Source organism: Corvus kubaryi, unplaced genomic scaffold (assembly GCF_017639235.1).
Source record: "Corvus kubaryi isolate FWS band 111438036 unplaced genomic scaffold, C.kubaryi_AGA036_p1.0 37361, whole genome shotgun sequence".
Classification (NCBI taxonomy): Eukaryota; Metazoa; Chordata; class Aves; order Passeriformes; family Corvidae; genus Corvus; species Corvus kubaryi.
Genome location: NW_024581118.1, coordinates 1204731 through 1217821, shown reverse-complemented (window position 1 = coordinate 1217821; position 13091 = coordinate 1204731). Strand labels below are relative to the sequence as shown.

The 13091-nt window shown below is 47.6% G+C and overlaps 1 protein-coding gene across 7 annotated transcripts in view; it reads right to left on the bottom strand.

Moving 5' to 3' along the window:
- HMCN1 (hemicentin 1) overlaps positions 1 to 13091 on the bottom strand; it is a 179696-nt gene that overhangs the window by 25174 nt on the left and 141431 nt on the right. For all 7 annotated transcript variants that reach the window (XM_042033801.1, XM_042033800.1, XM_042033796.1 and 4 more), the window contains 17 exons: positions 12762 to 13040; positions 11917 to 12107; positions 11180 to 11261; positions 10578 to 10714; positions 7484 to 7625; positions 6319 to 6463; positions 5442 to 5569; positions 4913 to 5069; positions 4615 to 4736; positions 4267 to 4431; positions 3981 to 4088; positions 3703 to 3840; positions 3425 to 3559; positions 2926 to 3195; positions 1584 to 1774; positions 1002 to 1215; positions 413 to 547 (listed from right to left, as the gene is read on the bottom strand). In XM_042033801.1, coding sequence (XP_041889735.1) covers positions 413 to 547; positions 1002 to 1215; positions 1584 to 1774; positions 2926 to 3195; positions 3425 to 3559; positions 3703 to 3840; positions 3981 to 4088; positions 4267 to 4431; positions 4615 to 4736; positions 4913 to 5069; positions 5442 to 5569; positions 6319 to 6463; positions 7484 to 7625; positions 10578 to 10714; positions 11180 to 11261; positions 11917 to 12107; positions 12762 to 13040 — 2739 coding nt within the window. The remainder of the gene's footprint in view (positions 1 to 412; positions 548 to 1001; positions 1216 to 1583; positions 1775 to 2925; positions 3196 to 3424; positions 3560 to 3702; positions 3841 to 3980; positions 4089 to 4266; positions 4432 to 4614; positions 4737 to 4912; positions 5070 to 5441; positions 5570 to 6318; positions 6464 to 7483; positions 7626 to 10577; positions 10715 to 11179; positions 11262 to 11916; positions 12108 to 12761; positions 13041 to 13091) is intronic.

The following is a 13091-nucleotide window of genomic DNA, read 5'->3' as shown; positions in this document are numbered from 1 at the left end:
CTGGCAGGGATCACTCACCTCTGACTTTCTGAAGGGGGAATTTCAACCTGTTCGGATTTTTCCCATTTAGCCATCAGCAAGGTATTAAATACTAGGGGGGATGGCTTTAAACTGACAGCAGGAAGGTTCAAATTGGATATTAGGGAGAAATTGTTCCCAGGGAGGGTGGGGAGGCCCTGGCACAGGTTGCCCAGAGAAGCTGTGGCTGCCCCTGGATCCCTGGAAAGTGTCCAAGCTCAGGTTGGGTGGGGCTTGGAGCAGCCTGGGCTAGTGGAAGGTGTCCCTGCCCATGGCAGGAGGTGGCACTGGATGAGTTTTAAGGTCCCTTCCCACTCATCCCATTCTGACTCCACCATCCAAACCCAATGGTTACATTGCCCAGCAATGACCACAGCTGCTGAATTTCACCTACCTTTGACGTACACGAAGCCAATGGCCTTGATGGAGCCCACTGTGTTCTCTGCAGAGCACACGTAGGTCCCAGAGTCCTCCTTGGACACCCTCTCGATGAGCAGCTCACTGTGCCCATTGACATCGTCGTACTGCGCTGCAGGCAGAGCAGGGAAAGGGTCATTCCAGGGATTGAAACAGACACAGCTCACAGGAGCATTTGAATCTGTGCACTGCTCAGCAGCACAGCTCAGAGGCCCTCCAGGAATGCACAGAAAGCCCCTGCAGTGACACGTGCCCACAAGCACCCATTCACTTCAGCTGCCCCTTAATTTTGAGCATCAGTGGCTGGATGCTGAGTAAATACCATCAGATATGAATGTTTTTAATGTGTTCCATTACTGGCAACAGAAGAGGGATGATTTCTTAATTACCTTCCTTATAGCTTTGTCTCAGAGGCAGTTTAAGTACATGATTGCATAACACTAAAGATACTCCTCACACAATCACTAACAGTTTATTCCAGCTAGAGTTTTCTTATTCCCTGCCCTAAGCTGCAATGCTGCACAGGGGAAAACAACTCTGCAGCCAAATGACCATCAGGGACCCACCTGGAATGATGTTATTGTTAAAGGTCCACGTTATTCTGGGGACAGGTATCCCAGTTGCTTTGCAGGTTAACCTGAGCTGTTCTCCTTTGGTCAAGGCTACATCTCCAGGCAGTTCAGTGAAAGCTGGGAGCACGTGGACTGTCAGGGTGACCGTGTGCGTGTCCTCCCCAGCAGTGTTGGTGGCAATGCAGGTGTAACTGCCAGAGTCTTCAGGCTGGAAGGAAACATGATGGGGAAATTTCAGCTGGGATATATCCTACAGCTCGGATATATCCTTCAGCACACACCACTTGTATCAGTAAGAGAATCCTGAAAGGTTTGGAACAAGCATTCAGCAGAAATGCTCAGCTGAGCTCTTCCACTTCCCTAAATTTGAAGGATGACCAACACTTCTTTTTACCCTTTCTGGGGATTTACCACTACAAATTCTTCATAGAGTTTACTCCCCAGTGGAAAATGAAACTTTTAAAATTATTTTGGAACACTAAGAACAAGAAATCAAAATAAAACAATGACTAACCCAGAAGCGGATCTTATCACTGCCAAATGTGTCCAGTAATAGCTTAGCTTTAGGGAACTTACAACAACGTTGTCCAAAATGAGGTCTCCACCAGGCACAGTCTGGTATTTTCCCACTGTCTCTCTTAACAGCATGTTGTCCTTCCTCCAGTTAATTGTTGGTGTTGGGATCCCCTCAGCCACACAGGACAGAACAGCCTGGGAGCTCTCCGTGACCGTGTACTGTGTATCCGTGCTGTGGATCCTGGGTGGAACTGTGGGGAGGACATTAGAAACATTTTTTCTGGGTATTATCCAAGCACAACACTGGACTGAAAAAACCCCTGTCTGGACCTTCTGGATTGTCCATGTCCATCAGTGACCATGTGCTGAAATTCAAGCAACTGGCCAATATTACAACTCAGTAACATTCCCCTATATTAAGTAGCACAGTTTTTTCTGAACTCCTCCCTGGACATCCCTAGCTCCGTACTCTCTGTGGGGTCACGCTGATACACATTGTTTCCCTACAGTCCCACTTATCACAGAATAACAGGATGGTTTGGGCTGTGTAAGAGACAGTCCGAAGATCCCTCATCTGCCTCACGATCATCGCCAAGGATAGAGACTGAACACAGGAGTCCTGGCCTGGCTGAGGTGGGATTGTCTGCCAAGTGTGGCCTACAGGTGTGCCCACTGGGAACTGGTACACATTCCTGAGGAAAATTAGTGCAGGTCACAATGGACTGCGCCGTTCTTGCTGCCCAGGCGGGAAGGACTGCGCCAAAGCGGAAAGGAATGACCTGTCCTGTACACCTCTCCAATACACCTGTCTTGTACGTCTGTCCTGTACCTGCTTCCCAAAGCAACGGACCCCATAACAATGGCTGTAGATTTCCCAACCTCTTGGCCAGTTGCCCCTCGCTTCTGAAAAGGACTATAAAGGGACCTTCTGAAATAACCGAGTCAGAGATCTCCCCATGGAAAGAAGACGAATCTATTGGCGGAAGACCACGAGGACTTCGTCTCATCCGTTGGTAGCTATTGCCTCTCTTTTTCCCCCTCTCTACTTTGTTTCTCTCTCTCTCTCTCTCTTACTCTCTTCTATTGCATTACTGTGTTGTGGGCACTTAATAAAGGTGCACTGTTTTGATTAAAACTGAAATCTCTTGTGTCCTTTTACACTCTGAGATCGATAAACGAACCATCACGACCCCCGCTTGCATTAGCGGATCGTGACAGGCTGGAAGGGACCTTAGAGCCCATCTCATTCCAACCTCCTGCCATGCACAGAGACACCTTCCACTAGCCAGGTTGCTCCAAGCCCCGTCCAACCTGGCCTTGGACACTTCCAGGGGTGGGGAGTCCTCAGCCTGTCTGGACCAGCCGTTGCAGTGCCCCCCACCCTCCCAGAAGAGTTCCTCACTGTGCACGGTGAGCTCCGTGCTGGAGGTGCTGGATCCCGCGGGATTTGCCGCTGTGCAGGTGTAGCGGCCGCCGTCCCCGGGCTGCACAAACAGGATCTGCAGAGCTCCTGTGCTCAGGATCCTCCTTCGCATGGACTCTGTTATCTGCTGCCCATCCTTATGCCAGCTGATCTCTGGCCCAGGGTAGCCTTCAGCCTCACACTGCAGAGTGACAGACTGATCAACAGCAATGACGTATTCCTTCACGTGGGACTTGATAACCGGAGGAACTGGAAGGAACAAAGACAATTATTAAAAGAAGTAGATGCTGTAAGAAGCATGGAACACTTTATATCTTAGTGAAAATAATTCTAAAAGCATATCCTAAAGCAGACATCAAACTAAAATAAACCTGCTGGGCTCTGTTCAGCATCACATCAAACAGGAAAGCACTTAGGTCCCTTTCTATTGCTCAGAATTGTGTTTGGACCAAGAGAAGGCATTGAAAAGGTGATTTACCTTGAACTTTCAGCTTGATCCTCCCCAGAGCAGTGCCAGCTGGATTCTGAGCAACACACATGTATGTGCCACCATCTTCCACAGCTGCTCTGGCAATCTGCAAACTGCCACTTGGCTGGATGATGTAACTGTTCCCTAAAGCGAATATAATTGAAGTATGCCACTTCTGGTTTGATGTTTGGTTTTAAATGAACGGAGAGGAGGAACCCAAGTTTCAGAAAAGAAAATGGGTGTCTGTGTCATGGGAGCAGGCGGGGTCCCAGGCTTTGGGAGGATACCTGTGGTGATGATGTTGATGCCCTCCTTCTGCCATGTGATCACAGGCTGAGGAGTGCCTGTGGCCTCACAGGGCAGCACAATGGGATTGTTCACAATGACATCCAACGCCCCCGGCTGGGCCTGTATAATGGGCGCCTCTGTGGAATGAAAGAAAAAGGAAAAGCAGAACATTCAAGGCTAGGAAAATACAGAAGAGCACTAAAATTGCACAACCTGAGCAGGCTGAAGTAGCAATGCTGGCTGCCAGAACAGCCTTGCTCTTCAGCCTCCATCTTACCATGCACATGCAGAGTGACATGCCTGTGGGCAGAGCCCGCAGCGTTCCGGGCCACGCAGGTGTACCTGCCCCCGTGGGCCAGCTGGGCAGAGGGGATCTCCACAGCTCCTGGGGCAGAGAGAGCACCACAACATGCAGAGTATCCTCGAGACACAGGTGCTCCCTTGCAGCATCCCTCATTTCATTCCAAGCCATTGGAGAGGGGATCTTTGGGGGATTGTTTGCATTTCTGTAATTCATTACTTACAGATGTGCCTGACTGCACTGATTTCCTGCAGCACATTACCTGAAGAGAGAATTCTGTAGCCATCTCCTCTAGGAAGCAACTTGATGCCATTTTTGGTCCAATGAACTGAGGGGATGGGAACTCCAGAGGCGGTGCAGGAAACCACAACTGGAGACAGCTTTGTTACCAGGAGCTCTGTGGCTTCATCTGCTATGGATGGGGGCACTGAAAATGAAGAGCAGGGCAAAGGTTATTTGCCCATGTTCCCTTGTTACAAATCCTTGGAAACACCAGAGACTTATGGATATCAGTATCAAAGAGGAATGAAATAAAAATCTCATCTCAACATTGGAACACCTCAAGGAAGTTCTGGGTGCCACACACATGTAATAGCAATATCCCCTGTACCTTGAACAGTGAGCTCAACTGCTCTTTGATCTTCTCCTGCATCATTTGACACAGAGCACTCATAGACAGCAGTGTCATCCACAGTGGGAGAAATGATTACTAAGGAACCTGAAGACAGAAGTCTGAACAAAGGAAAAAGAAAGTAAAAGCCATTAAAATACTTCTTTCCTTCTCAGGTAATCAGCCCACTGAATTTGCTGGCTAGACAAGGTAGTGTTTAAGCACAGCTAGATTTTTCAAGTGCCAAAATCATCCCTGAAAACTTAAAACCCAAAGTGAAACAGAAAACACCTCTCACCTGTATGTATTCTGGTTCTGGTCAACACTAAGCAGATGCCCATTCTTTTTCCAGCTAATTACTGGTCTGGGAATTCCAGTGGCTTCACAAGGCAAAGTGGTTTGCACATTTACAGTAACTGTGATATTCGTCTGCCCAGGAGCAATAGCTGGAGGAACTAAGGACAAACAAAGCCTAATTATTTAGAACAATTACACACACACACACACACACATATATATGCACACCCACACATTTCTCTCACACCTAAATATGTTGAGCTGAACTGTCTGAACACATTGACTTAATTTTTATAAAGACTGATTTGACAGCAGTAAACCGATTAACACAGAGCACGGGGTGCGTCAAGTCTTCCTAGTTCAGGATAAGGAATAAATAGTTCATTCTCAGGAATACTTGGGATGTATTCCTAAGACTGTACATTTCTCCCTTTTTTTTTTTTTTTACCAGAGCAGCTAAGAAGGGGCTAAACTGAAACTGCCTCTGGCAGAAGAAACCTGCTGTCAGCGGCTTCAGCCCCAAGCTTTACCAAGGACGTGCAGGTCGACGCGCCGGCGCTCGCTGCCCACGGCGTTGGTGGCCATGCACACATATCTGCCCGAGTCAGCCACCTGTGCCCAGGGGATGTGCAGGGACCCATCCTCCAACACGGAATACCTGCAACAGAGCAAATGGTGCTGCCCACCATCCATCCACAGGGCCACGGGCTGCCCTGGCAGCGCAGAGCAAGAGATGACTCAGGAGACACAACCAACGGCCTAAATGTGCCATGCGTTCATCGGGGCGCAGAGTTTTATTTATCACATATTTTACTCTTTCCCAGCACATCCATTTCCCAAAGAAATGATGAAATCTGGCTGACATGGTGATTTCACATAAATTATACTGGATTTACAGAAAACAGCCAACCCCCTTTTTTATGGTTTCTCATTTAACCTTAAAAACCCTAATTAATGCCTGTACTTTTTCTTTGCAATATAACAGAATTCCTTAGCATTTGCTCAGTTCTAGAAAATACCAAACTACTTCCCTATAAAACAGTCAGAAGACAGAAACCATTCACTATAATAAAAGTTGGTACTAGAACATGTATAAAAAGTTTCATGTATTAGAAAGTACAGAATAGCTTTTGGTCTGCGTGAATTGCTTGGCTTCATCCTAAAAGTCTGTGTATATATAAAAATCTAAAGATCTTTCACATTTACTGCTCAAAATCTCTAATGTCAGAATAATTATTATTATATTTGGTTGCCAAAGGAGTTTTTTTATCCTTCTTAACAGCAAAAGGGTGAAACCTTTGGTGCTGCTACTTTTCTGTAGAACAATTTCATGTCTAATTAAGTTTCTGTAATAAATATGTTCTTAAATAGCAATGAAGAATATTTATGCTGACTTCTGGACAATACCTGGAACTGTTTCCAGTAAAAACAGCCCCATCCTTCCTCCAGGTGATCCTGGGGGCTGGGACTCCTTCTGCAGCACACTCCAGCAGGGCAGAGGCATTGATGTGCACCACAGCAGTCTGGGGGCTGCTCCGGATCGTGGGAGCCACTGCAAGGGAGAATTGCTGATAATACAAAGGAAGTAATTCTACATTGCCATGATTGAAACTGAACACATGAAAAGAGGTGCAGCAGCAGGTTTGGGGTCACTGGAAAGACAGGAACAAATTTCTTACCATTCTGGGCGATGGTAATTGCCAAGGTGCAGCAGGGAAGGAGAAAGAAAGTTTGGCTGAAGTGCACTGCAAAGGTCAGCTCTGCAAGTTAGTGCAAAGGGCATCACTGAGCTAAAACAGTGGGAGTTCAGCACATGGAATTCAGCAAGCTAAGTTAGTGGGGATACCCTTGCTTCCTGATTACTCTCTGACAAAAAAGGACTTCAGCTGGACCAGGTAAGGCAAATCATTGGGAGCACAGTGTAAGGCAGGGCCCACGTGACTGGGCTGGGAACAGAACAGAAAAAGGGAAAAAGTTCCCTCCAGTCACCTGACTGTGAGAGTAGAACAGCTTCTCATCAGACTAGAGGTGAGAAAATAAAAAGGTTTAAAATGGAGCTCAGGGCTATGGTAGCACAGGACAAGTATCGAGCATAAGGCCTCTCAAGCCCTGTCCTCTCCAGGTGCAGAGAAGCTGCCACAGCTCTCAAGTAACCTGCCAAAGTGGTGGCCAAGCCAGCTGTGAAACCTTGTTCCCAAGGTGCCAGTCAAATGCTTCTAACAATTGCTCTGGGTTTGTCCAAGAGTGTTTGTCAGTCCTGGACATGGGTGTTCGCTCTGGATGTATCCTGACTCCATGTCAGATGATGGCTGGATGCAGCCCCTGCTCACAGAAGCACAGATGGATGGAGAGTGAGCCATGGGGAGTGCCCAGCAGGTCCCTTAGTCTGGGGGCCAGCTGTGGACTTGGCAGTGGGACACGAGGCCGTGCACATGGCCCCACAGTTTGGGCATGGCCTGAGTGGCCAACACGTGCCTGGAAAGCAACCAGAAATGCTCAGTCCCTGCTGCCTGAGCTCCTGCAGAAACGCCATGCAAAGCCCAAGCTGCCTGAGGCTGCTCCATGACGTTACCGTGCACTGCCAGCAGGAACTCCCTGGTGGTTTCCCCTGCCACGTTCCTGGCCACACAGGTGTATCTGGCGCTGTCACCCAGCTCGGCGTTGTTGATCTGCAGGTACCTCCCGCTGGACAGGATCCGCAGCCGGGGGCCTCCCTGTGGGCACACAGACACAGGCAGGGGTTTAGAGCTTCACTGCTGGCCTCTCGTGAGCACTGAACATCCTTCCGCTGCACAGCAATAAAAGCCAGGAGAGAAGGGCACCGATAAACCAGGGACCAAACTCATTGCTGCCTTTACATCCCTGAAGAGAAGAGGGTAGTTTTCAAAACTTATCACTGCTTACTGGCTCTCCATTGAAACCCCTGCTGGGGCTTGTGCCTGAAGGAGGCAGCTGTTACAGAGCCAAAGGGCTCTGGAGTTTTAATGGAAGGGGAAGCTAATAGCACATGATTAATTTAATATCTTTATGATCTATGCACTCCACAGGCAGAAGGAATAGAAGTTTCTCTACACTGTTCTTCCAGCATCACAGACTGGCTCAGGTGGGAGGCAGCACAGGCTTAGCCAGCTCAGTTTACCAGCCGGGAGTTCACCAGCCAGCAGTTCTGGGCACAGGCTGCCCCTCTTCCCAGCGCTACAGTGACTCCACCGCCCCTGCCAGGAGCCAGTTCAGTGAGAGCACTGTTACCATACCCAGCCTGGGTCGTGCCTGCATCAATCACTGACAGCAACATCAGCTACGAGTGCTCAGAGACCTGACTGGATAAAAACCAGCAGGAAAAAGAGCACAAACTCAGCTTTTCCAGTATGTGCCACCCTCTGGATGGAATTGAAAGCTGACATTCCCATCTACTCTTCTGGTTAGAGAGTCTGAGAAGGGCATCCCAGAGAAGTGAAACTCCTCTGGTTCTGCAGTAGCACGCTGGTAGCCTGCTTCACACCAGGCACCAGCTCCAAGGCTGCAGTGCAGGGCTGGAGCTCTCAGGTGACCCAATTCACTAGCAGGGTGGGTTATTGACAGATTTTGGGCAATCACTGGCCTTTCCTGTTGAGAACACAACCTGTGTGATGGTTTCTAAATACAGAAACCTAGAGATGACATAAGACAGGGGATGAAGCTGTAACTTAATCCTTAGGCTCTACTCAAAGTAATCCAGAAAACCGACTTCGGAAAAAAAATACAAATTCAGCAAGTCTTGAAGTGTTTGAAAAAAGACAGGTTAGGCCAGGAGGCTCCTATCTACTTCTTTTCTTAACCCTCAAAGTGCATTTCCAAAATCCCTGAAGAGTGCCAGAACTCCAAAGCTGCTGGAGGCCAGATCTTTCCATAGTTCTGCTGCCAGAGAAGGTGGTGCTGCACAATTCCATCACTCAGGATACAGAGATGGACTAGGGCAGGCCTGACACCTCAAAATCTGCTCACTGGAAGACAACAAAAGCAGGAGGAATGACACCCCCCACAACAAGGCTGCTTCACAAAACCAGTGATACTTAAATTGAAATAACACTGCAGGCCAAGAACCTGCCTTTCTCCAGCCCTCTCGTCACTGTGACGCCTTCACTTTTCCAGGCAAGGGGGATGATTTGCCAAGGAGCTCCTCACCTCTCTTCCCACACCCAAGGACACCCATTTCCAGATGCTCAGGATTAGTCAGCTGTTACATTTCTTTGGGGTTGAGAAAGCAACCAGGCATTGGGGAGGACACTGATTTCTCCTGATGTCTAGAATATCAGCTCATGGGTGGGGAGGCCCTGGCACAGGGTGCTCAGAGAAGCTGTGGCTGCCCCTGGATCCCTGGAAAGTTGGACGGGGCTTGGAGCATCCTGGGCTAGTGGAAGGTGTCCCTGCCCATGGCAGGGGGTGGAACTGGATGGGCTTTAAGGTCCCAAGAAGCCTCAGTCCTCACATTCTGACAAGAATTCACAAGGCAGGAGGAGAACCAGCAGTGCAAAGATAATTTCCAGGTTACTGGCTGAGCACCTCAGTATTTCCTCTACTTTCGTTTCCTGGTGAATGTTTTTAACAGCAGCTGCTTTTCATGGTTTATGTTCGCTAAGCATTGCTTTTAAAACACAAGCTCTCCAATGAAGGCTACGGCAAAAAGCATTCATATACTTTATTTCCATGCCTTGTTCATCCTTTTCATTAAAAAACCCCACTACCCAATTAAAGAATTAACTGTCCAGGAGTAGAATGTTCCTGTTAAATTTGTTTCCAGCTGGTTCCTGGGCTACATTAAGATCATGGTCCCTAGCAGCACTTTGTAAGACATGTTCACCCACCACATCCTTCTTCCAGTAATATTTAATTCTTCTAAATCTACCACAGAGAAAGAGCCTGAGGAATGGCATGTCAGAGGAAAGGAAACAAGCGGAAACTTGGGTGAAGGTTTAGTGATGAATCACAGTTAAGGGAGACGATTCATAATCTGTATTTGCTTCCTCTTTATTAATGAATAAAGGTTGAGAGAAAATTTTAATGAAGTTCAATTAATAACTGAACTTCAATATTTAGTTGAAAAGCACCTGTGAGTGATCCCAAGGATGGGAAGGAAAAAAATTCTTTCTGTATAAACCATCCTCATCTTGCTAATTGTCTCTCAACCAGCAAAGACTCTCTGCCTTGCCAGCGTCTTGGCACTATGGAATTCTGAGTGGGAAGAATGCACTTGGTACAAAATCTGGTGATTAGCAACCCATTTTCTTTTAAAGAATTTCAATTCCTTTCTAAATGCTACTAGAGTAGGAGGATGCATAATATAGCCAAAGGAAACACAGAGTGCAGTCTTGTCTCAGCTACCTTTCCTGGGAAGCCATTCAGGAGTTTACCGAAGGCTTCTAGCATTGCTCAGAGGATCCAGGAGGAGCAAGGGATCCCCCTAAAGGAAAAAAGAACAGGTAACAGCGGGATGGCCACTTCACATGCCTGCTGGCTCTGGGGGCTCAGTTGGGGCTGACTGCAGTGGCACTGGGGCTACCCAGCTGCTGTGAGTTCCAGGCACGTAACTCGGGCTGAGGGGAGAGTGAGCGGAGCAAGAGACCTCGAGCACTGCTGTGACAAGTGCAGGGAGCAAAAGGCCAGCACGAAGGCTGGAGCCTCGGTACCTCCAGCAGCTCTCCGTCCTTCAGCCAGGAGATGGTGGGAGGAGGCACAGCGTCCGACCTGCACTCCAGAATGACCTGGCTGTTCTGCAGCACTGCCACCTCCTGGGGCCCTCCGGCACCAGCGATGTTGGGGGGGACTGGCACAAAGACAGAGAACAAAATCAACACCACACATATGAACCATCAGGAGGACTACTTATTGAAAACTTCCCATTTATCTCAAGTTTAAAATAAATGCAAAGCTGTGGTATCATTAATTAGTTCTTCCTCTCAATACCTGTGTTAAATACATCAGTATATTTCACATCTCTATAGAGTGAGCACAAGAAACTTGATCCAGCCAAATACTGACATCTGTGAGCTTCCTGGATATTCAAAATAAGACTTGGAATTGTAACAGAAATCAGGTGGAACTTCCCTGCTAATTGTATATCACATTCAGAATAACCATCCTTAACCAGAAACATTAATTATGACCATATGGTATAGTATCACAGAGTATTTCATCTTTAGGAATATGTGTTTGTTAAATGAGATGCTGACATGTACCTTAGCAGTTTACACTTTGAAGAATTTTTTTTTTCCCCCCAAGTTAAACTTACCATGCACTCGTACCAAATATTCCTTATCATCATCCCCTGCCAGGCTAGATGCCAAACACATGTATCTTCCTGTGTCCTCCACCTGGAAACACAGGGACAACTTCAGCAGAAACCTCAGATTATGGGAAAAATTCAGCAAAACCAAGAAATACAAACACAGTAACAACATACAACAGGCAGCACCTGAACACAAGCACAGGCGATACAGAATTCCTGGAAAGAAAGTGATGAAGTTCTTGAATACTTCTTTATTTTACTGTGATGGGGTTACTCAGAGATGGCTCAGGAGTTGCAGGACTCCATAAGATCTCTCTGGATAATGTGTCTCCAGCACTAAAGATGGAACTGGCTGTAGCGATCCATCTAAGGAAGGCTCAGGTTTGGGCACTGGGGAAATACTTTTGTGCACAGTGTCATTAACATCTTGATGGTTTCTCCTTCCTATAAACTCCTCGTTGTACAGCCCAGAAGTGTTGGTCTTACAAACAAAACAAGCAGCAATCAATCCCAAGCCCTATCCCACTTCTGTCTGGGGAACTTCACCTGGGCATCCACAGCTGGATCCAACCTTAGTTTATTGATTCAGGTTTTCAAAGCTTGTTTGCCCTGGACCCTTCTCTAACCACCAATGCAGGTGGGTGAATTTTAGGGGTTTTTAGGACACCTCTGAGGATGGTCCTAAGGCAGGAACCATTTTAGAGATTGCAGAACTGAGCCTGTTTTGAAACAAACACTACCTGAGCACTGGTTATTCGGAGGGCTTCTCCTAGCACGTGAATATTGTCAGTCTGCAGCAGTGGGCGCCCATCCTTCATCCATGAGATTTTGGGCACTGGGATGCCAGAGGAGATGCAGAGAAGCTCAAGTGCGTTGTTAACAATGACAGAGAGCTCTTCTGGTTCATCTGAACCATTAATACGAGGCGGCTCTGTGGAAGGAAAAACATTCTAGTTCTTTATGGACTCAAAACACCTGTAAAAACCAACTGAAAACATGATCTTGTGGGTAGAGTCTGTAGAATTAGTCTACATTAAATTATTTCTGTGTATCATGAACTCACTGAGGAAGTCAGGTAATTTCTATCTGAATCTGCCTATTAATTTTATGATTTAGTACTACTAGTTGGAAAATGTTTTCAAAAACACAGGTAAAACATATATAATTTCAGCAAATATATTTATCAGCCTTTTAACTGTTGTGCTTTCAGCTGCGCATCTTCCTGTCAAACTGAATTTCTGCTAAGCAAAGATACTAATTTATAGCATATGGTTATATTAATTATAGCACATTTCAGTACTTGGGAAATACATACTGCATTGCACATTCACACATCTTTAGGTATCTTTCATTTCCTTATTTCTCTCATTTATCATTTATTGAAACGACCAGGCTGGACAGGGCTTGGAGCAACCTGGGATAGTGGAAAGTGTCCCTGCCCATGGCAGGGGGTGAAACTGGATAGGCTTTAAGGTGCCTCCCAACCCAAATCATGCTGGGATACTGTGAGCCTATGAAATACTCCTTATCCCTGAAGCTGTTTTAAGTGTCATGTCACTGCTCACGCTGTGAGGTGACCACTCACCCAGCACCTTCAGGACGAAGTGCTTGCTGCTCTGTCCGGCAGCGTTGGAGGCCACGCAGGTGTATCCGCCCGTGTCCGCAGGCTCCGCCCTCAGCACCTGCAGCACCATCCCGTGCCTGCTGGAGCTCAGGCGAGCCCCGAGGCGCAGGGCCAGCCCGTCCTTGAGCCACGACACGCTGGGGACAGGGGAGCCATCGCTCACACAGCCCAGGGTGGCCACGCCGCCCCGCAGCACCAACACCTCCTCCGTGCCCTCCGCGTTGTCCAGGCTGGGCGGCACTGCGGGGACAGAGCTCTGTCACACACAGCTCAGGGACAGGGGGACAGAGC